The following is a 23,720-nucleotide window of genomic DNA, read 5'->3' on the forward strand; positions in this document are numbered from 1 at the left end:
GCTTTGGAGGCCAGCTTGGAAATGTGGTTTTCCCAAGAAAGATCATGGCAGATAGTGAGACCCAAAAGCTTGAGCGACAGAACTTCTTGGAGAGGATTGTTGAGAAAGTAGATGGGAGGGTTGTCCAGTCGGTCCTTTCGGAGAGACATTGTAAGAGTGTGAGATTTGTCAGGATTGAAAGACATGTTCCACTTGTTTGACCAGTCTGTGATTTTTTCCAGGTCTGCAGAGAGTGAGGAGGCTGCAGACTGCCGATCTGAGGGATGAGGAATGGAGCGGCAGATAGTGGAGTCATCAGCAAAGAGATAGAGACGATTTTCCAGAGAGTCGGAGAGGTCATTGATGAAGACCAGAAATAGCACAGGGCCCAGAACACTACCTTGGGGAACTCCAGCCAGAACAGGCGGGAAGATGAGAGAAATCCATTCAGGGCCACACGTTGCCTACGACCAGAGAGGAAATCCGCAAGCCATGAGTGTAGATTTCCCTGAATACCATAGGAGGTGAGTTTGGTGAGCAGAGCTGGGTGCCAGACCATATCTAAGGCACGTGATATGTCAAGTGAGACAGCTCTGATTTACTGTTTGGCATTGAGGACCTCCATCCATTGTTGAGACAGCAGAAGCAACATGTCCAGAGTAGAATGACCTGGTCTGAATCCAAATTGATGATCAGAGATCAAGCCATTGGAGAAGAGGAAGGATTTGATATCTGAAGCAATGATGGATTCCATGACTTTGCTGATAATTGGGAGCAGGCTGATTGGTCTGTAGTTGCAAGGATCTGTTTTTGCACCTTTTTTGTGTAAAGCGGTAATGTTTGCTGATTTCCAAGATGCTGGCAGATGACCTTGAGCAAAAGAGAGGGTGAAAAGAACAGAGAGAGGGTGAGATAGAGCGGCAGAGCAGGATTTTAGGACCCGAGGGCTGATGCCATCTGGTCCAGTTGCAGAATCAGAGTCGAGGTTTGATAAAAACTTCTCCACCTTGTCAGGAGAGAAGGACACAGAGTCCAGGAGCAGTTGGGTTCGACTGGGAAAGGTGGGAACAGAGAGAGATGGGTTTGGGACACAAGATTTTGAGGCAAACACAGAGTTGAGGCATTCGGCTTTGTCACGTGCAGTGTCAACTGTGTAGCCATTTGAGGTAAGGGAGGGGATGGAGGGGGAACAAACACCAGAAACGGATTTGACCAGACGCCACCAGGATTTGGAGGAAGGAGACAGGTTTGAGAGTTCAATCTTGAGTGTGGAGATATAGTGCTTCCTGGCACTCCTGAGGGTAGAAACACACTTGTTTCGAGCTTGGTGGAAGGAACTGAGATTGCCTTCAGTTGGATTTGCCTTCCAAGATGCAAAGGCAAGTTGTTTCAGGGCAACTGCCTCACCACAAGATTCAGTGTACCATGGATGGGAGGAAGGGTAAGACAACTGAAGACGAGATGGGATAAATCTGTGCATGAGAGAGAGCAGTTTGCTTTGGAAGAATTCCCAGGAAGAATTGATGTCAGAGGCATTAGAGATGGGAGACCAGTCCAGTTGATTGATGGCTGCTTGCAGACCGTGCCAGTCGGCCTGAGTGAAATGCCAGACTCGTCGGCGCTGAGGAGGCTCTCTGAGAATGGCCAGTGAGATGTCCACTTTAACAAGCACATGATCAGAAGAACCGATTGGAGCAGAAGAAGAGCAGCAGACATTTGCAGGGAAGTTAGTCATAACCAAGTCCAGAAGAGAAGATACTCCATTGACTGAGATCCGGGTCGGGAAATTGACAGATTGTGTCAGTCCCAATGAGTCACAGAAGTCCTTTGCTGAGGTGCCATGGCTGGTGAGAGATGAACCCACACCCAGCCAGCTGGCATGATGACAGTTGAAGTCGCCACATATGAGGAAGAGAGTGTTTGGATGAGTTGATAGAAGTTGGTCCATGTTGTCCGACAGAGAAATGTAAATGGAGTCATCACTGTTTGGAGGACGGTACAGAACACATATGAACAAAAGGTGGGAGCGGAGAGGAAGCCGTAGCCAGAGGTACTCCTGTGGGTGGGGTGGAGAGAGGGCAGTGCAGGGAGAGTGAGGAAGAGAGTTTTTGATAAAGATAGCCACCCCACCACCAGGACGAGGATCAGGTCTATCGTACCGGAGGAGGGAGTAACCAGGAAGAGATATTAAGGAATCAGAGACATCTTGAAGGAGGAAAGTTTCTGTTAAGCAGATCAAGTCTGGATTTTCAGAAGCAACCTGAATGGAGAGATCAATCAGGTTTGAGTGAAGGCCCCGGATGTTTGAGGTCCATACCGTTAGTGAGGAGAGAGGGGGAGCATCGGGTGCAGGACAGGGGAGGGGAGGGGTAGGGTCAGATGAAGGGTGAGAGGGGGATGTAGGAAGAGCAGTTGATAGTGTGTCAGAGATTACAGAAGAGTTACAAGAAAGGGAAGGATGAGGAAGACGAAAGGTTTGATGGTGATGGAATGAGGCACAGTGAGAGTTTGTTTGAGGGGGGGGAAGAGGAAAGTAGAAGGTTGGGGGAGGTGGAGGTATGACATAGGAGGGAGAGGAAGTGGGGAGGAGGCAGCTTTGAGAAGGAGGTGGGAGGAGGGAGAATTTGGGAGGGATGGTTGGGGGGGAGATTTGAAGGGGAGGGGCAAGGTGGGAGTTTAGAAAGTGGATGATTAATGAAAGATGAACATATATAACAAATTGGGTTTGTTGTGATTTTCACGTTAGCGATTCGTTTAAGAACGATGGAAGAGGGATGGAATGAATGAGAATTTAGAGCATGGAGTGATTTGGAATCATAAGAGATTGAATATTTTTTTGAAATGGAATGAGTTGAAGAGGAAATTGAAAGGAGCCTTTTAAATAAGAAGAAAAACAGCGTGTTGTAATAAACCACTGAATAAAACACTGAAGGGGATAGTTGAAACATATTTAAACAGAACTGTGAAGAACAATCTTATATTCACAAAAATACCAATGGGGAGAGGAAGCCTAGAGCGACGGCCACGAGTCACTTGAACAGGGCAAAAGGTGGAAGGCAAGGGGAAAATTGGGGCGGGGCGAGACAGCGCACGTGGGCAGAGGCAAAAGCACACGAGAAAGGGAAATAAAAGTTTTTTTTGTTTGTTTTTTTGTTTGTTTTAGGGGGGGTGTGGGGGTTACAACGTTAGACAAATAGTAGATGTTTGGTGAAGCTTGGTGGAGAAGGGGAAATCAAAAAAGCTAGCAAAACAGCGAAGGAAGGAACAACCTTCGACGGGGGAAGCCTGAGGCTGCAAGGCCTTGCTCACGACGCGGCAAACAAACGATTAATTTATGAAAGATAAACACCGAGAAACTTCCAAGGGGGACACTATAAGTTCACACACCGAACGATAAATACAGTTTCGACAAAATACAATTGTGAACAGACTTAACTTTGAAAAACGTGGAGACCGTGTGGACCGTCGAAAACCCCTGCCACCGTCTCCAAGATCTCGCGAGATCTTACCAAAGATGGGACTCACATACACTATCTTATCAAACATGGGACTCAAATACACTATATTATCAAACATGGGACTCACATACACTATACTATCAAATATGGGACTCAAATAGCCAGAGGTGGGCGGTCCGCTTCGAAAGTCCGCTTATCCGCTTATCCGCTGCAGCGGACTAACGTTTTCGAAGCGGATAAGCGAATCGGAACAACCCCCGGAAACCGAAGCGGATAAGCGTAAGCGGACTACCGAAAAATTAAAGCGCATCGCGATTCGCCAAATCAGCTGTTAGCCTGAGCCGTTACTCTAGAATTGTGAATATTTATTTAAGTGAATAATAAGTGAAACCCTAACAACTCGGCTCTTGCGACATAACGCATTATATCATAACGTTATGTTCACGTCATGGTTTACGACATGGTTGTAACATAACGCATTACATCATGACGTTATGTTCACGTCATGGTTTACGGCATGTTCACGACACCATGACGAATAAACGGCAGTCCGTTGGCCCGCCATCTTGTTGACTTGTTTGTGTCTGAATAACCAAACGTTACAGCTCTCGCCCAATCTCTTCCCGCTCGAGTTCCGTGATGCTTGGGTAACTCTGTTTCTCAGGCATAACACGCCGCTCCCGAGCTCTGCCTCGGTCGAGCGCGTGTTCAGCTACGGGTCGGACATCCTCAGGCCTAAGAGGTCGGCCCTGGCTGCACCGAACTTCGAGGCCCTCGTCTTCATGAAGGGCAACCTCCAAATCCTCAAGAAGGCCCACGAGGTGGAGGAGGAAGACGAGGACTAGTCAACAGACTGCTAGTGCTAGTCTGTTGACTAGTAGACTCTCTTGTCAAAGAAAGGACGGGCAAATTGATTTTTCTTTAATGTAACTTGCATATATTAAAATTATATTTAAATTAACTGTAGAGTAGAGTAGAGTCGAGTGGAAAACTTTATTTCAATACATTTTGAATAAATTTTATTTAAATAAAAATGTATATTTTTGATCTTAAAAGCTTTGTTTGTCTTTGTAGTAGTTAGAAATGGCTATTTTAGGCTTAAAAAGCATTAAATTCCCTTTAGAAACGTCAAAAATCGCTTTAAAAACGTCGAAGCGCTTTTAAAAAATCGAATCGAAGCGGATAAGCGGATAAGCGGTAAGCGGACTAAGATTTTCGGCCGCTGAAGCGGATAAGCGAATCGGACTACACGGGCTGGCGGAGCGGATAAGCGGTAAGCGGACTTAAAATTTTCCGAATCGCGCCCACCTATGTCAAATACACTATATTATCAAACATGGGACTCAAATACATTATCTTACCAAACATGGGACTCACACACACTATCTTACCAAAGATGCGACTCACATACACTATATTATCAAACATGGGACTCAAATACACTATCTTACCAAACATGGGACTCACATACACTATCTTACCAAACATGGGACTCACACACACTATCTTACCAAACATGGGACTCACACACACTATCTTACCAAACATGGGACAGACATGCACTATATTATCAAACATGGGACTCACATACACTACCTTACCAAGCATGGGACTCACATACACTTGTTACGTTTGTGCAGGTAGGTGATGAAATACCACAGTGGAGATAGAGCTGTGTCGGGTAGCATGGACCGCATGCGATTAGGAAGCCAATCTCCATGTATTCAAGTGGGGAAAAACTGAGCTTAAAATATTGTTTGGATGTCTTCACACGGGCGGTGGAGCTTGTGTTATCGAGATAGGGGTTAAAATTTGTTTCCCCGGTATGTGATTGCCTCCTGTGGTTTTTCCCCTACGTTTTTTTTTTTTACATCTACAAGGCCCGCCATGCAACCACCTGCATGGGACAACCAACCTCCAACAACAACAACGACAATAACCGATGTAACCGCCAACAGGACCCGAACATTCCCGAGCAGACTAACCCCCGCTTCCAATAAATTGTAATCAGCAACTAAACCCCGCCTCTAGAAAGAGCAGGGCCGTGAGGCCATGCCCTGAGGCTCGGGCGATTGGTCGGGTGACGTCAGGGCGATAAGGTTTGAGCAGGAGGGAAGAGGAAGAGCGCGTCTGACTCTGGGTCTCTTTGTCCTTGGCTCTCTGCTGGTTCTAGCTTGAACAAGAAGCTCGCCATTGTTGGGGCGAATGGTGGGCTAGTGATTTTGGTGCACTTTTGAGGAGAGTGAGGAGCTCATGGCTGCGTGGACAGCATTGTGAGGGAGGGAAGAAGAAGAGCGCATCTCTTGGCTCTTTCTCAGTCTTTTGTTTCTCTCTCGTTCTGGCTTGTTCTTGGCTCTTTCTCAGTCTTTTGTTTCTCTCTCGTTCTGGCTCTCATCTCGAGCGGTCACTGTTGTCCCAGGTGCGCTGGTGAGGAGACGTGTCGGAGCTTTGTGAACTTTTGCAACGTTGGAGGAAGAGGGGTTGGTTGCAGTTTGTGGGGCTCTTGGTGCTTCGGACGGAGTTGGGACTGAAGGAGGACCGGCCACATGAATACCTCACGTATGTGACGCTGTGGAGGGAGACTCGGCGCCATTGTTGGGCATTTCCTGCACGAGCGGCTCGGGCCACTTTGTTCTGCCGACTTTATTCAACGATCTCGTTGAGCAAGCTGAGTGGCGGCCGGCTTAAAACCATTTATTTTCTTTTATTATTCCCCTTGTTTGTATTTGTGTCTGTGTGGAGACATCTCAAAATTAGGATTTAGTTTTACCTCACCTTTCATTTCACCATTTTTGTGTTGCATTATTTTTTTATTAAACCATTATTGTGTTGCATTTCATTTGTTGCATCGTGTTTCTTTGTTGTGGGTTTCGGGAATCAACCCGTGTCCTTCGTCCAGGTAAACACCTCATTCCTTCACCCGTGCACAACGGACCAATTGCCAGTTTCGGCTATGCGCTTCGGAGGTAAAACCATTATGGCCATTCGTCACCTTGCGGTGGGTGTTAACTGTCGGGGCTGACACGGCACACTATCTAACCAAACATGGGACTTACATACACTATCTTACCAAGCATGGGACTGACACACACCATCTTACAAAAGATGGGACTCACATACACTATTTTACCAAAGATGTGACTCACATACACTATTTTACCAAACATGGGACTCGCTTACACTATTTTACCAAACATGGGACTCACATACACTATCGTACAAAATATGGGACTCACATACTACACATCTACACATAACTCGAACTCCTACCTCTGGGACACATTGTTCTGTAACCGAGTCATGAGACTATTCTCCATGATGTACTCTACATTCTTAAACAATGAGGTGAATTCTCTCAAAATATAAAAATCTTGCTGCTCTCCTCTCTGGGCTGATTCCCCTGCCTCACATCTTCCTCAGATTGACTCCGTGGAAAATAAGGCCTTCAAGATCATTGGAATCTCTCGCGATGAAACTTTGTCTACCAGCCTATCCCTTCACCATCACCGACAGGTCAGTGGTCTCTGTCTTCTTTCGCCTCATTTCTGGTCTTGTATTCTCTGCCCTATCTGTGCCCTGCCCCCCTCTCCCCCACCCCCAAAGTATCTGCAGGACGCACGTGGTCCACCAGCAACCCCTTCCAAGTGAAACGGCCTAAATCCAGAACCACTACTCACCTCCACTCATCTATTCCGCTCTTTTTCCGCCTTTGGAACCGCCTTCCCTCCGGATCTTCAAGACACCATCTCAGGTTATCCCCCATCCAATGTCATGATTTTTTCTACACCTGTTAAAACACCCCCACCCCTCCCAAAATTTTGTTTACAAGTCCATCTTGTCTACCCCTTGTGTTTGCCGCTACCCTTCATTGTTACCTGCATCCCTTGTTTGTCGGTCTCTGTCAACCTTCTCCCTCCACCCTGCTGTTGGCGTTTCCTTCTCCTGCTGTTCCCTTTGTTGTGTCGTGTCCTGATTTGTTCTGTGTCCAAGCTCTTCCATGAGCCTTGACCCTGTGTATATCGAAAAAAGGTTTGGGACAAAAAACCAAACATGTCAAGGTGTGCATAGCACAATTCGGGTAAGCTGTACCTCTGCTCTTCCACACAAGTTTTCTTATAATCGAACATAAAAGACGAAATTTGGCCTCGGTATCATAAGGTTCCACAAAACGACAATCGGCAGACGAGTGAAATTACCAATCACGGAGCAGCGACAAAGGTCGATTGTGGCTTTGCACCAACTCGATGATCTTTTCAACATCGCTGCGATTACCGCCAACACGTCACACTAGGATACGAATAGATTATTCAGCTGGAGACAAACTAGCAAACATTGCACATCTCAATTATCCCAGTTACAGTCATCGGTGGAGGAACTACAGCGGCCATTTTGATTTGCAGGTCTACCTGCCCACGATCACACCGAGCCTACATCTGACATAACAATCACATACACAAGTTTCATGACAAATGACCTTTTTAAAAATAGAAAAACAACAACATGTGAAAAATTATACCTTCGATTTTTGGAAAATCCACTGTAGGTTTAACCTAAAGAGACAAAGAACAAAGCGCAGGATTAATGACGATTCAAAAACATGTGATGATGTCATAACAGAAAACAAAGAGGATGTGACATAACTTCAGTTAAAGTGTAGGATGCATGATCAGATAGAACTGCGCAACTAAATGACGTGACATAGAGAGAGACCGACCTGGTCGGATCGACCGACCAGAGTAAAGGGTCACCGTTAGTTTGGGTCGTCGATTGTGATCCACCATGTCGAGCAGAGGAAACGCTTCCCGCACCATGTCCATCGTGATGATGTGGGAGAAGCCGAGGCTGAAGAGGCATCGAGTTCAGGAAAGCAAGAGGATGCGGAAAATCCTGCATTGTCCAACTGGCTGTTTACATGATTCCAAAGATGACGTCACAATCACTCAATTACCTTGATTTTCCACGATGATCTACGACTTGTGGAGGAACAGCTTGTACATAGACCACGTCTCTGACATGATATTTATACCAATTTCAAAGACATTGGGAGACTATGGGCGAATACCCACAATGTGTGGGATTCGAAGCTGATTTCCCGGAATTATGATGCAAGAGTTTAATTAATTGGGAACAGCAAAATGGACAGTTTATGAGATTTGTTTAAATGTTCAAAACTCAGTCACAATTTTCATTATATTCGGACAAGGACATGGAACCACATAATACACTCACTGTACAACATCCTTCAAAAACAAGGAATAATTGTACCTACTTTATAGACATACTCACATTATACTTGTACATACTTTATAGACGTACTCACATTATACTTGTACATACTTTATAGACGTACTCACATTCTAAATGTACATACTTTATCGATGTACTCACATTCTAATTGTACATACTTTATAGACGTACTCACATTCTAATTGTACATACTTTATCAATGTACTCACATTCTAATTGTACATACTTTATAGACGTACTCACATTCTAATAGTACATACTTTATAGACGTACTCACATTCTAATTGTACATACTATATAGACGTACTCACATTCTAATTGCACATACTTGAAACACGTACTCACATTCTTATTGTACATACTTTATAGACGTACTCACATTCTAATTGTACATACTTTATAGACGTACTCACCTTCTAAAGTACATACTTTATAGACGTACTCACCTTCTAAAGTACATACTTTATAGACGTACTCACATTCTAATAGTACATACTTTATAGACGTACTCACATTCTAATAGTACATACTTTATAGACGTACTCACCTTCTAAAGTACATACTTTATAGACGTACTCACATTCTAATTGTACATACTTTATAGACGTACTCACATTCTAATAGTACATACTTTATAGACGTACTCACCTTCTAAAGTACATACTTTATAGACGTACTCACATTCTAATAGTACCTACTTTATAGACGTACACACATTCTAATAGTACCTACTTTATAGACGTACTCACATTCTAATTGTACATACTTTATAGACGTACTCACATTCTAATTGTACATACTTTATAGACGTACTCACATTCTAATTGTACATACTTTATAGACGTACTCACATTTTAATAGTACATACTTTATAGACGTACTCACATTCTAATTGTACATACTTTATAGACGTACTCACATTCTAATTGCACATACTTGAAAGACGTACTCACATTCTAATTGGACATACTTTATAGACGTACTCACATTCTAATTGTACATACTTTATAGACGTACTCACATTCTAATTGTACATACTTTATAGACATACTCACATTCTAATTGGACATACTTTATAGACGTACTCACATTCTAATTGTACTTACTTTAAAGACGTTCTCACATTCTAATTGTACATACTTTATAGACGTACTCAGATAACGTGTAAGACTGGCTACCACCAGGTGGTGTTTGTGGCCTATGTTCGCACATTATGTGTCAGTCAGACAAACACAAACAAAGAAAACCCAATTTCTTCTCTCCTGGCGAGGGTTATTAAGGCCAATTCCACACTTTGCGATTTGAGTTACTGGTAGCTAAGCAGTTCAAATGGTAGTCCAAGTACGCATACAAAATTATTTTTCTCCAAAGGGCTGTGCACCTTTTCGGTTCATAGAGAAACTAGAACAATGCAACTGTGTCACCAATATGCCTCCGCATAGTCCCACAACGGGTAGATGCCATCACTCTGCATATGTATGGGTAGTGGATCACGTTTGTGAAGTTTTGTGTTGATCGGATAAGGTTCGTTTTTCTATCCAAGATGGCTGCCAAACCATGTGACCTATGAAATCATCATTTTCAAACTATATGCAACACCATGATATATGCAACACCAACACCACCATGTTAGATGATATTTGTAAAATTTTGCATTGATAGGGTGAGCGGTTTCAGAGATATAATTATTTAATATTTTCCTTCAATCCAATATGGCTGCCAAACCACGTGATCTATGATGTCATAAATTTAATATTGCACTACAAATGGGTCATAGATCATATGCATACAATTTCAGATTTTTAGGATAAGGAATTCGATTAAAACATTTTGGTCTGGTATACCACTTCACTGATGATGTCATCATTATCATGCTTTTGTTCCCCACTGGGAGTACTTGACAATGTGGCAAGTTTCAAATTTTTCCATTCAGTGGTTTCCGAGAATTTAAAAAAAAAAATTTGCTTTTAATCCAAGATAGCTGCCATACCACGTGACATATGACGTCACAATTATCATAGAAACATTCTGCATGGGCGTCACTCATACCCTGAAAGTTTTGTTTCAATTTGACTTGTGGTTGCTCAGAAAATGAGGTTTAGCCCGTACGGATATGGACGGACAACGCGAAAACAATGCCTCCGGCGACTTTGTCGGCGGAGGCATAAAAAAACATCTTTGTTTCTAAACGAGGTGTCTGACATAACGATGGGTTTAGTTTTGGAATCGAACTCTTACTGTACACACACACACATATATATATATACACACATGATCCAAACTGTACGGAGTCGCATGCGGATCAATGTAAAGTGTGATCCCCACAATTCCTGGCCAATCCTAAATCATTGTAAGGTATAACTAATCGGTGAATAAATTCACATTCTTCTTACTTTAGTGATTTGTTCAGTGCTTCATGTTATTGTTAAACAACGACCGAGAAGCCCAATCATCATGACACAACTCATTCATTCATTCATTCATTCGTGCGCAGCACTTGGCTGCTGGCTGCCCCACTGATGCGGTGCCCACCTTGCAGGTTATGGCAGGAATTTCTAATTTGTTCAGTGCTGTTGATAACTCACCTACTCTTCTTCGAAAGACAGTGGGATGTTTTAACGAATGCTAGCATATGGGACACCCGGCTTAAAGTCCATCAGATAGCCCAGGGCCATGTGACTACCTGTGCACCACGCCGCTAGGTATACCTAAACCTAAATCCAGCCGAGTTATCTTTATCTGACAGTTCCCCAAAGACCCCAAACCATCGGGTCGTGCCGAGAACTCAATACGAGTAGCAACGTCATACATGATCCTACGCACGTCAGAAGTGAGACGCAGGCATGCCTGAGCTCGAATTGCACGGAGTTTCATGCAGCGCAGCCATTGCAGGAATAGCTGTGGGAGTAATGGGAATCCGCCAATTCAATCACTGGCATGCCAATGCAAATCCACGTGTTGCAACTTCCCAGTCTTTGGTTCCGATTTTACTAAGATTCCGTTTTTCTCTGTCTCGGTCTCTGTGTGTCTTTCTCTCTAACTCTGTCTTGGGCCTCACTTCGTGAAGGCGGGTGGACATCATCCTGGATGTGGGGGGGGGGGGGGGGGGGGGGGCAGGTGGAGGATCTCTGGGTCGCGAGATCGGTCAAGAAAACTGTCTGGGGCTATACAACAACAACAACAGCACTCAGTAGAGAGCAACCTCCGCCCGGTTGGCCATATCACTCAATGGTGAAGAATCACTTAAAATATTCTACTAGATGGATCCGGATCCTGATCTTCACCAAAATTGAATCGATTGTTTCTTGTCACACACACAACCTGTCCAACATGCTTCGTCCAAATCCATCCATAACTTATTGATATATCCCGCTATGTATCGTTTTTGGCCCTATCTCTCAATGATGAAGAATCACTTTGGAAATTAAATAATTCTCATATCCAAATCCATATTCAGATCTTCACCAAAATCGAATCGATTTGTCCTTGTCAGACACCCAACCTGTCCACAAAGGTTTCGTCCAAATCCGTCCACAACTTTTTGAGATATCCTGCTACGTATCGTTTTTGGCCCGATCTCCCAATGGTGAAGAATCACCTTAAATGTTCTACTAGTCGGATCCGAATCCGGATCTTTACAAAAATCTAATCATTAAGTGCTTGTCACATGCACTACATCTCTGATAAATTTCATCTGAATCCGTCCACAACTTTTTGAGATATCTTATTCACAAACAAACGGACCAACAGGGGTGGAAACGTAACCTCCATCCACCTTTGGTGGCGGAGGTAACAACAACAACAGGTATTCACAGAACTGGCAGCTTTGGTGCAAAATTCTAGATGCAGAGTCAATAGAACAAAGGAAGTTATAAAAACAGCCCCTTGGAGTCGACAACACTCAGCTGATCCCAGAGTGTGGCCCCGCCCCCCGAGTTACTGAGGAAGTTAAAGGGCAGAAACACTTATCCGAGGGGCAGTTTCCATCTAAACATTTCCTGCTGCCTTTTCTCCAAGTGAGCTTCCTTTTCCTACGTGTTGTGACACCATTTCAAATTTGGAAGTACAAATGTGCAAGCACCCGATTCATAAAATAGGGAAAAGAGAACGGAGAATTATTATTATTATTACTTTTTTGTATACAAGATCGAGGCTCCTGTAAGAGCTGAAATCAAAAATAAATAAATAAATAAATGGACACACAAGACATACAATAACGGGAGTGGGAGACAAGATGGGGAGAGAGAGGGAAGCACACAAGTACAACAGCAGAGAACAGGGACATCGGGAGATCCGTGGGCTTGGGGGGAGGAGGAATCTGATAAATTGAATCTGATAAATTTCATCTGAATCCGTCCACAACTTTTTGAGATATCTTGTTCACAAACAAACGGACCAACAGGGGTGAAAACATTACCTCCATCCACCTGTGGTGGCGAAGGTAACAAGCACACCTGACATCCGAGGGGCAGTTTCCATCTAAACATTTCCTGCTGCCTAGGCCGAGGCTTCGGACTTTAGCATGCTCACAAGGCTGCACCATCGAATAAACTTCCAACCCGTCATTTTGATGGGCTTTTATACTACAGACTTTGCATTAAATATGTAATTTTTTTTTTTTCTTGACTTGGGTTTACTTTCTTAACTCAGTATATCAATCTGGTGAGTTTCTTTTACACTTTGGTGATTTATTTGTTAAAAGAACCACGTCACTGATTGTCTGTCGCAGCAAGAAGTCAACAACAGGATTATATCACAGGTGGCGTGGCAAAATGTATGGACAGGTGCATTTGATGATTGGCTTCACAGTCGGGTATACAAGGGTTGTTGCGTTCTGTATTAGTGGAAAACAACTGCTGCACGTCTCCAAAAGTTATTGCCGTTTCCTGTGGAGATGGTCCGTCAACTCGACAATGCTGTTTGTCATGGAGTGGTGGCTTTACGAAATTACGGCATGAAAGAGCGTGCTATTGCTCGGCAGTCTGGCATCACTCAAGGTCAGGTGTCAAAGATCCTGAAACGAAATGCTCAGAGGGGTGTCCCTATTCCAATACCGAGGCCAGGACGTCCCCGCAGAACCACAAGGAGGGATGATCGCCAGCTGCACCGGTTAGTCCGCAATGGCCGTACCAAGTCAGCTAATCGGCTTAGGGCTGAGTGGCAGCAACTGACAAATGTGCCTGTATCCAGAAGGCTAGTCAACCAACGACTGGTTCAAGCAGGCTATCGTGCCAGGCGTCCCCTGAGAAAGCCACGCCTGACCAGACAACACCGCCAGCGCCGATTGCAGTGGGCCAGAGAGCACCATCAATGGCAGCCAGGACACTGGAATCACGTGATCTTCAGTGACGAGTCTAGATTTCTGGTCTATCGTCAAGATGGCCGCGTCCGAGTGCACAGAGAAGTGCATGAAGCCTACAACAAAGATTGTATAGTGCCAAGAGTCCAAGCTGGAGGTGGTGGGGTGACCGTTTGGGCTGCTTTTCATGCAGGGGGCAAAACTGGCCTGGTCGTTCTGAATGGAAACCTGAACCAGTTCAAGTACAGGGCCATTCTGGAAGAAACATTGCTTCCATTTGCTCGTGCAGCCTTTCGAGGAAACTTTGTCTTCCAAGATGACAATGCACGGCCTCATCGTGCTCGCATGATCCAACACTTTCTTGCTGACCGTGGTGTAGAGCATATGGAGTGGCCTGCCATGTCCCCGGATATGAATCCGATAGAGAACTTTTGGGCAGAATAACGCGTCAAATCGACCACTTGGACCAGCAGCCGACCTCTGTGCGTGAATTGCAGCAGGCCATTGTCACTGCATGGCAAGCGATTCCTGTCCAAACCTTGGCAAATCTCGTAAACAGCATGCCTCAACGTGTACGTGCTCTCCTGAATGCTCGTGGGGGTTACACGAAGTACTGAACTGTAATTTTACTGTCCGTAATCACAGTCGTAATTTAACTTTTGTTTTTGTTAAAAAAAAATTGGCTAATGTGCAAAATAAAGAGATACTTCTGGAAAACGTACAGAAGTTTAACACAGTACTGTCCATGAATTGAGTTTGATATCAGTTTACATCACGTTCAAGGATCAATTTATTTGTTTCGAAATGTCAAATGTGGTTTTTGTTTCTTTTGAAGGTCACATTAACAAAATCTAGAATAATTTCAGCATAATTCCAATGAACTTTTGGTTCTAAGACATCTTGAAAAGTAAGTTCACCCCCACAAAAAAAATATTCCACATTAAATTGCAAGTCTGTAGTACTAAATAAATTACTAAGTAAATGATGTAGGCTAGCAACACAAATAATTAAATTAAAATAATCAGCATCGGCTAGTATTTACACAACTTCTCCAATACGTTTAGCAGACAGTGTATAGCGGAACACCGAGTGACCATTGCTAGAACACCAAGGAAGTTAATAAATGAATTAGAAGAGCGAGGAATGACCTTTGAAAACAGCATTGACAGACCAAAGTCAAAACAACACATATAGAACTTGGCTCTAGACTTAAAATTCCGGAAGATAAAGAAGATTTCCACTGCAGAATCCGACTTAGCTCAGATCAATTTCCACCAATCAAAAGGCAGGAATGCAAATTCCAAAAAGCCACAGGTCGAATCCTGATTGATTCCTGTATGAGAGAACACTTTCGGCCTGCCCAGTGAGCTCAGTGAGCCCCATGAGCCCCTGAAATGGTTCGAGCAATCCAATATCACCTTGATACGTTTGATAACATCGACGTGTTATCAAAAAAGCCGCACGTGATGCTCGATCATTCTACCGGGAAACAACAACAACAGCTGTGCAGCAGTGGTGACAACTATTTTTCAAAATCTATGCTAATTATCTCTGAGGCAAGCATTCTGACGTCATTGCATTATTTACAACCTATGAGGTGACATAACATGGTGGTACGCCACCTGCTTGAAGTCCGAGAGGGAAGAGTGGGGTAAAAGTTGAGTGATGTGGAAAGCCTGGATTCTGCAAGTTTGACCGAGGTGGGGGTTGGGTAGTGAAAAGGCAGGTTACCGGAAGAACAGATGCACATCATGGTGTATGCAGGGAGGGTTGGGGGGCATGACCCGGATGAGATGTTATAAAAAATAAATAAATAAATAATTTTTTGACAAACATTGGACCTTCATTGGAGCAAACATTGGACCTTCCTGTGAAAAGACGTCCGAGGAGTTCGGAGTCATTTTATTAAAAACAACAACCGACAACCTGCTCGTCTGCTCATCTCTCCTCCAGTTCCACCCGGTACCGGAAATCCCTCGATCAACCAGAGCCACTACACGTTTAGGGGACATGTATCACACCCGGAGGTGACATGTAACGTAAAAAAAATTCTCACTGTTGTTCTATCCATAATAATTATATAACATCTAATACATCGTACATTTATTATATCATACTGTCCTCCAGTCTGTCTGTCCGTCCATCCGTTGAGGGTGGGGCTTCCCCCTTTGAGGGAGATGCTTCAAAAACGAATCACAAAAACATTTTGTTTACTCCGCATCGCTCTGGGGGCCTCATAAGCCTCTTTTGTAAGGCCCACGCTGACTCTCTCACGGCCTTATCTCAACTCTAATTCACCATCTGATTTCATTGTTCATAGTCACTACGATGGTTTAAGACTCGGTTACAAAACACGGGAAGGAAATTGGACAAAAATTTGCGTGTTTAGCCAAAAATGCATTTTGATGAAATTAAGGTCTCTAATCTAAAGTCCATTCAAAGTCACACACAGCTTTATCTCGACTCTAATTCACAATCCGATTTCATTTTTCATAGTCGCTAAGATGGTTTAAGACTCCGTTGCAGCAAAAGGTGAGAAAATTGGGTAAATATTGGCGAAAATACATTCTAATAGCTGTTCTGAATGTATCTAGTCAGATGCAATGCGGGGATTGGGACAGAGGATGAAGAGGGGGTGATGAGGAAGAGGGAAGAGCAGAAAGGAGGGAGGAGGGGAGAGGAGTGAGGAGGGAGAGGAAAGTAAGGGATGGGGAAGTGAGGTGGGAGAGGAGGGAGAGGAGGAGAGGAGTGAGGGGTGGAGAGGAGTGAGGGGTGGAGAGGAATGAGGAGAGGAGAGGAGTGAGGAGAGGAGTGAGGAGAGGAGAGGAGTGAGCGGTGGAGGGGAGAGGAATGAGGGGTGGAGACGAGTGGAGGGGGAGAGGAGGGAGAGTGGAGTGAGGAGATGAGGAGTAAGGGGAGAGGACAGCAGTGAGGGGAAGGGAAAGGAGAGACGGGGTGGACAGGAGAGGAGGGGGGGGGGTGAGAGTGAGTGAGAGTGAGAAGAGGAGTGAGAAGAGGAGTGAGGGGTGGGGAAAGGAAAGAAGGGGTGGAGAGGAGAGTGAGGGGAGATGAGAGTGAGGGGAGAGGAGAGGAGGGGGGATTGAGGTAGAGTGAGAAGAGAAGAGGGGGTGGAGAGGAGAGTGAGATTTAGGGGAGACGAGAGTGAGGAGGAAATGAGAGTGAGGGGAGATGAGAGTGAGGCGGAGATGAGAGTGAGGGGAAGGCAAGAGTGAGGGGAGACGAGAGTGAGGAGGGACGACAGTGAGTGGAGAAGACAGTGAGTGGAGACGAGAGTGAGGGGAGACGAGAGTGAGGGGAAGAGGAGAGGGGTGAGGAGGTGCAGAGGAGCGAGGAGAGGAGAGGAATGAGGAGTAGAGAGGAGTGAAGGGGTAAAGGAGTGAAGGGGAAGAGGAGGGAGGAGAGTGAGGAGAGAGGAGAGGAATGAGGAGTGGAGAGGAGTGGAGAGGAGTGAAGGGTGAGAGGTGTGAAGGGGGAAGAGGAGGGAGGAGAGTGATGGGTAGAGAGAGATGGGTTCCCCACGAGGGAATGAGTTATTTATTATCACTTAGTAAAAGTGCAGCGACTGAAAACAACTTACGGATCAAACCGCAGTGCAATTATATTTTTTCATATTCTCACAGTATATACAAAGTTTATTTCAGGTGAGTTAATTATTTTCCAATGATGTAATTAAACATTACTTTGAATTGTTTTGTACGTAATAAATTGTATATGTGGACCAACTATAGAATACAATATTTATTAAATAATAACGTTTGATCTTAATAATAACGTTATTAAATAATAACGTTACTCATTAGTCATTAGTGTCATTACCAGTACATCCCTTTTATTACTCATTACCAGTATATCCCTTTTATTACTCATTACCAGTATATCCCTTTTATTACTCATTACCAGAAAATCCCTTTTATTACTCATTACCAGTATATCCCTTTTATTACTCATTACCAGTATATCCCTTTTATTACTCATTACCAGTATATCCCTTTTATTACTCATTACCAGAAAATCCCTTTTATTACTCATTACCAGTATATCCCTTTTATTACTCATTACCGGTAAATCCCTTTTATTACGCATTACCAGTATATCCATTTTATGACAAATCATATCCCTTTTATTACTCATTACCAGTACATCCCATTTTATGACTAATCATATCCCTTTTATTACTCATTACCAGTATGTCCCTTTTATTACTCATTACCAGTATATCCCTTTTATTACTCATTACCAGTATGTCCCTTTTATTACTCATTACCAGTATATCCCTTTTATTACTCATTACCAGTATATCCCTTTTATTACTCATTACCAGTTTATCCCTTTTATTACTCATTACCAGTTTATCCCTTTTATGACTAATCATATCCCTTTTATTACTCATTACCAGTACATCCCATTTTATGACTAATCATATCCCTTTTATTACTCATTACCGGTATATCCCTTTTATTACTCATCATATCCCTTTTATTACTCATTACCGGTATATCCCATTTTATGACTAATCATATCCCCTTTATTACTCATTACCGGTATATCCCTTTTATTACTCATAATATCCCTTTTATTACTCATTACTGGTATATCCCTTTTATTACTCATCATATCCCTTTTATTACTCATTACCGGTATATCCCATTTTATTACTCATCATATCCCTTTTATTACTCATTACCGGTATATCCCATTTTATGACTAATCATATCCCCTTTATTACTCATTACCGGTATATCCCTTTTATTACTCATCATATCCCTTTTATTACTCATTACCGGTATATCCCTTTTATTACTCATCATATCCCTTTTATTACTCATTACCGGTATATCCCTTTTATTACTCATTGTAGTGAAAATATACCAAAGTTGAACCCGGGAGTGATGCTCGCTTAAACCACTGAGGGGCGCCTATAAGACCTGGGACATCCGCGACGCTGAGCCACTCCTGTGACATTTACTATGACATGTAGTCTTGTAGTCTTGAATGGTACGTACCCGCACATATATGCTAGACTCGCTTGCTTTGACTATTATTATCGATCCTTTCTATATGATGCCAAGATCCTGATATCTATTGCATGATTGTATTTTTACAGGATGATGCCAAAGATATAATTGTGATTAAACCTACCTATGGGACAAAGTTGTGGACCTGATTGATTTCCACGACACTCATCATATCCCTTTCATGACTACCGGTAATCATATCCCTTTTATTACTCATTACCAGTATATCCCATTTTATGACGAATCATATCCCTTTCATGACGAATCATATCCCTTTTATTACTCATTACCAGTATATCCCTTTCATGACTAATCATTTTTGTCCTTTTATCATTATCAACATTATACTCTTCATACATTTACTGCTTACAAAGGTGAACCTTCCAGCAGCCATTGACTTGTGACTAACTTTAACATGTTTTGGACTCGTTTGTTTGACATTTTGGGCCGAAAGGCCACGCAGCCTGTCCGAGGTACCATGGCTTGAGTACAAAGGATACTTTGTCGCGATGTCCTCGACGGGGCCCTGTCCCGAGACGAGTACGTGCTTGTCGTGGAATTGTCGAAACATTCTCAAGGGGGAGTGCGACATCAACACCTGGTCTTGGGAGATCTGAGAGGAATCAAATTATTTTTACAACCTCTGCACCTTTAAAAATATACCATTTAATATCAGGTGTATCAATCAGGCCCTCCCAAAGACAAGTTGCATTAAGATGCAGTGCCCCCTGCTGTCCCCACACAGCCCGACAATGCTCGGCCCATCTCACCGGCACTTCGAGCATTTCAGACAACTGATCCGCCTTGGTTTGACGCAAGCAATTCCCGGCATTGGTGACGAATACGACGGGAATGCGGAACTCCCCCTTGGAGTCGATCAGCTTCGTGAAGGCCTCTCGGGCGGCAGGAATGGGGGTCTTCCCCCGGATCAACACCCCATCAATATCAAACAGAAGTCCGAAGGTGGGGCTGGAGCCCATACGCTGTGGGTACCATGGGTGTCATGGGAGAAGAAACACCATATAAATTTTTACAAACAGGCACCAGAACGAAAGAAAATGACGTCACATTGAACGTGAAAGTGTGTAATTCAAATGATACAGCTGTTGACGTCATCGTGAAGGTAAAAGTGTGTCTAATTAAAATGATCCAGCAGTTGACATCATAGTAAAGGTGAAAGTGTGTCTAATTCAAATGATCCAGCTGTTGACGTCACAGTAAAGGTGAAAGTGTGTCTAATTCAAATGATCCAGCTGTTGACGTCATAGTAAAGGTGAAAGTGTCTAATTCAAATGATCCAGCTGTTGACGTCATAGTAAAGGTGAAAGTGTGTCTAATTCAAATGATCCAGCTGTTGACGTCATCGTAAAGGTGAAAGTGTGTATAATTGAAATGATCAGGCTGTTGACGTCAGAGTAAAGGTGAAAGTGTGTCTAATTCAAATGATCCAGCTGTTGTCGTCATTGTAAAGGTGAAAGTGTCTAATTCAAATGAGCCAGCTGTTGACGTCATAGTAAAGGTGAAAGTTCCGTATTCAAGACCGAACTCTCTTATCTGTCTCCCTCTTCCAAGTCCTGGTGGTGTCTGGTCAAATCTGTTTCTGGTGTTTGTTCCCCCTCCATCCCCTCCCTCACCTCAAACGGCTACACAGCTGACTCCGCACGTGAAAAAGCTGAATGCCTCGACACTGTGTTTGCCTCTAAATCTTGTGTCCCAAACTCATCCCTCTCTGTACCCACCGTACCCAGTCATACCCAGCTGCTCCTGGACTCTGTGTCCTATCCTCCTGACAAGGTGGAAAAGTTTCTGTCAACCCTCGACTCTGATTCTGCAACTGGACCTGACGGCATCAGCCCACGGGTCCTAAAATCCTGTTCTTCCCCTCTTTCACTCCCTCTCTTTGTTCTCTTCACCCTCTCGTTTGCTCAAGGTCATCTGCCATCTGCTTGGAAATCAGCCAACATCACCGCTTTGCACAAAAAAGGTGCAAAAACAGATCCTAGCAACTACAGACCAATCAGCCTTCTCCCAATTATCAGCAAAGTCATGGAATCCATCATTGCTTTGGATATGAAATCTTTCCTCTTCTCCAATGGCTTGATCTCTGATCATCAATTTGGTTTCAGACCAGGTCATTCTACTCTGGACATGCGGCTTCTGCTTTCTCAACAATGGATGGAGGTCCTCAATGCCAAACAGGAAATTAGAGCTGTCTCCCTTGACATATCACGTGCCTTCGATACGGTCTGGCACCCCGCTTTGCTCACAAACTCTCCTCCTTTGGTATCCATGGAAATCTCCATGCATGGCTGGCGGACTTCCTCTCTAGTCGTAGTCAACGTGTGGCCCTGAATGGGTTTCTCTCATCTCCTCTTCCTGTTCAGGCTGGAGTTCCCCAAGGCAGTGTTCTGGGCCCTGTGCTTTTTCTGGTCTTCATCAATGATCTCTCTAACTCTCTTGAAAATCCTCTCTATCTCTTTGCTGACGACTCCTCTCTGCCGATCCATTCCTCATCCCTCAGATCGGCAGTCTGCAGCCTCCTCACTCTCTGCAGACCTGGATAAAATCAAAGACTGGGCAAACAAGTGGAACACGTCTTTCAATCCTGACAAATCTCACTCTCTTACGATGTCTCTCCGAAAAGACCGACTGGACAACCCTCCCATCCACGTTCTGAATAATCCTCTCCAAGAGGTTCTGTCACTCAAGCTTTTGGGTCTCACTATCTGCCATGACCTTTCCTGGGAAAAGCACATTTCAAATCTGGCCTCCAAAGCCAGTCGCCGACTGGGCATCCTCCGTCGTGCGAAGTCCTTCTTTGGCACACCTGAGCTCCTCACCATATACAAGGCTTTCATCCGCAGCTCAATGGAATACTGCTCTCCCCTCTGGGCTGGTGCTCCTGCCTCACACCTAGCTCGTCTTCACGCTGTTGAAACCAAAGCGTTCAGAATCATTGGAATCTCCCGCGATGAAGCTAACTCCGAGGGCCTTTCACTCACTCACCGCAGGCAGGTTGGTGGTCTTTCCGTCTTCGACCGACTCCTCTCCGGCCTTGCCCCCCCCCCCCCCAGCTCTCTCTCTGGGCTCTGTCCCCCAAATATTCCTACAGGTCGCACAAGATCTGCCTGCATCCCTCTTATGGTTAAACTGCCAAAATCAAGACTCTCTGCTCACCTACACTCCTTCATTGCTCTTTTCTCCCACCTCTGGAACAAACTCCCTGACTCTCTTCGATCCCACTCCTCCCTCCAGGTCTTTAAAACAGCTGTTCACCACCATCTCTTATCTTCCCACATCCAAAACCTTGATCTTTTCTACCCCCGCTAATTTCACCCCAAATCCACTTTTTTAAAATACTAACTTCTTTCCTGGAAGTCCTTGGTGTCCTTGTGTTTTATACTTCTCCTTCTCTCACCCCCCCCCCCCCTTTCCCACGCCTCCTCCCCCCAAGCCCTCTCCCTCCCACACATCTACCGATGTCCCTGCTCTCAAATGTTGTGTTTGTGTGCTTCCCCTTCTCTCCCCATCTTGTTTTCCGCTCCCTCTTTTTATATATTTTGTTTGTCTGTTTGATTTGTTTGTGTGACAAATGTTAGCTCTTTCACGAGCCTCGATTCTGTATACAAAATAAAAAAATAAAAGAAAAAAGGAGTGTCCAATTCAAATGATCCAGCTGTTTACGTCACGGTAAAGGTGAAGGTGTGTCTAATTCAAATGATCCAGCTGTTGACGTCATAGTGAAGGTGAAAGTGTGTATAATTCAAATGATACAGCTGTTGACGTCATAGTGAAGGTGAAAGTGTGTCTAATTCAAATGAGCCAGCTGTTGACGTCATATTAAAGGTGAAAGTGTGTCTAATTCAAATGATCCAGCTGTTGACGTCATAGCACAGGTGATAGTGTGGCTAATTCAAATGATCCAGCTGTTGACGTCATCGTGAAGGTGAAAGTGTGTAATTCAAATGATCCAGCTGTTGACGTCATAGTGAAGGTGAAAGTGTGTCTAATTCAAATGATCCAGCTGTTGACGTCATAGTGAAGGTGAAAGTGTGTCTAATTCAAATGATCCAGCTGTTGACGTCATAGTGAAGGTGAAAGTGTGTCTAATTCAAATGATCCAGCTGTTGACATCATAGTGAAGGTGAAAGTGTGTCTAATTCAAATGAGCCAGCTGTTGACGTCATAGTGAAGGTGAAAGTGTGTAATTCAAATGATCCAGCTGTTGACGTCACGGTTAATTTGTTTTGTAAAATCAGCGCAATGGATAATAAACAGTTTAACCTTGATACCTGCAGAGTCTTGGCAAAGAAGCTCCAAATGTGTGTACTTGGTATGACGTCACACGGAAATGCGCACCTTTTCAGGGAAAATGGATGGGTTTGGTTTACGTGTGTGGAGTGCTGTGTAAAGATCGTTGGTAAAAGTGTAAACGTCACCAAACCTTTACTACTAATGGTTCGGAAATTAATTTTATTATTTGATTCCTGTAATTTAATTCATTAGTCATTTGGAGATTTAAAAGCTTGGAGTAAACGGCGGATGCCGTCATGCCATAGGTGAGAATAGGCCAGAAACAAGTAACTTACAGAACGAAGGGGAGGCAGAGGGGAAGCTTTAGGGGAAAGGTGAGGAGGAGGAGGGAAGCTACAGGGGAAAGGTGAGGGGTGAGGGAAGCTTCAGGGGAAAGGTGAGGAGGAG

At 44.0% G+C, this 23,720-nt stretch overlaps 1 protein-coding gene across 1 annotated transcript in view; it reads right to left on the reverse strand.

Moving 5' to 3' along the window:
• The window catches only part of HDHD5 (haloacid dehalogenase like hydrolase domain containing 5), a 51,652-nt gene that overhangs the window by 24,233 nt on the left and 3,699 nt on the right, over nt 1-23,720 (reverse strand). The window contains exons 2-5 of the mRNA XM_068103497.2: nt 19,790-20,002; nt 19,520-19,632; nt 8,186-8,279; nt 7,954-7,987 (exon numbers count right to left, since the gene is read on the reverse strand). Of these exons, the coding sequence (XP_067959598.2) occupies nt 7,954-7,987; nt 8,186-8,279; nt 19,520-19,632; nt 19,790-20,002 (454 nt within the window). The remainder of the gene's footprint in view (nt 1-7,953; nt 7,988-8,185; nt 8,280-19,519; nt 19,633-19,789; nt 20,003-23,720) is intronic.

Source organism: Myxine glutinosa, chromosome 1 (assembly GCF_964187855.1).
Source record: "Myxine glutinosa chromosome 1, kmMyxGlut1.1, whole genome shotgun sequence".
Taxonomy (NCBI): domain Eukaryota; kingdom Metazoa; phylum Chordata; class Myxini; order Myxiniformes; family Myxinidae; genus Myxine; species Myxine glutinosa.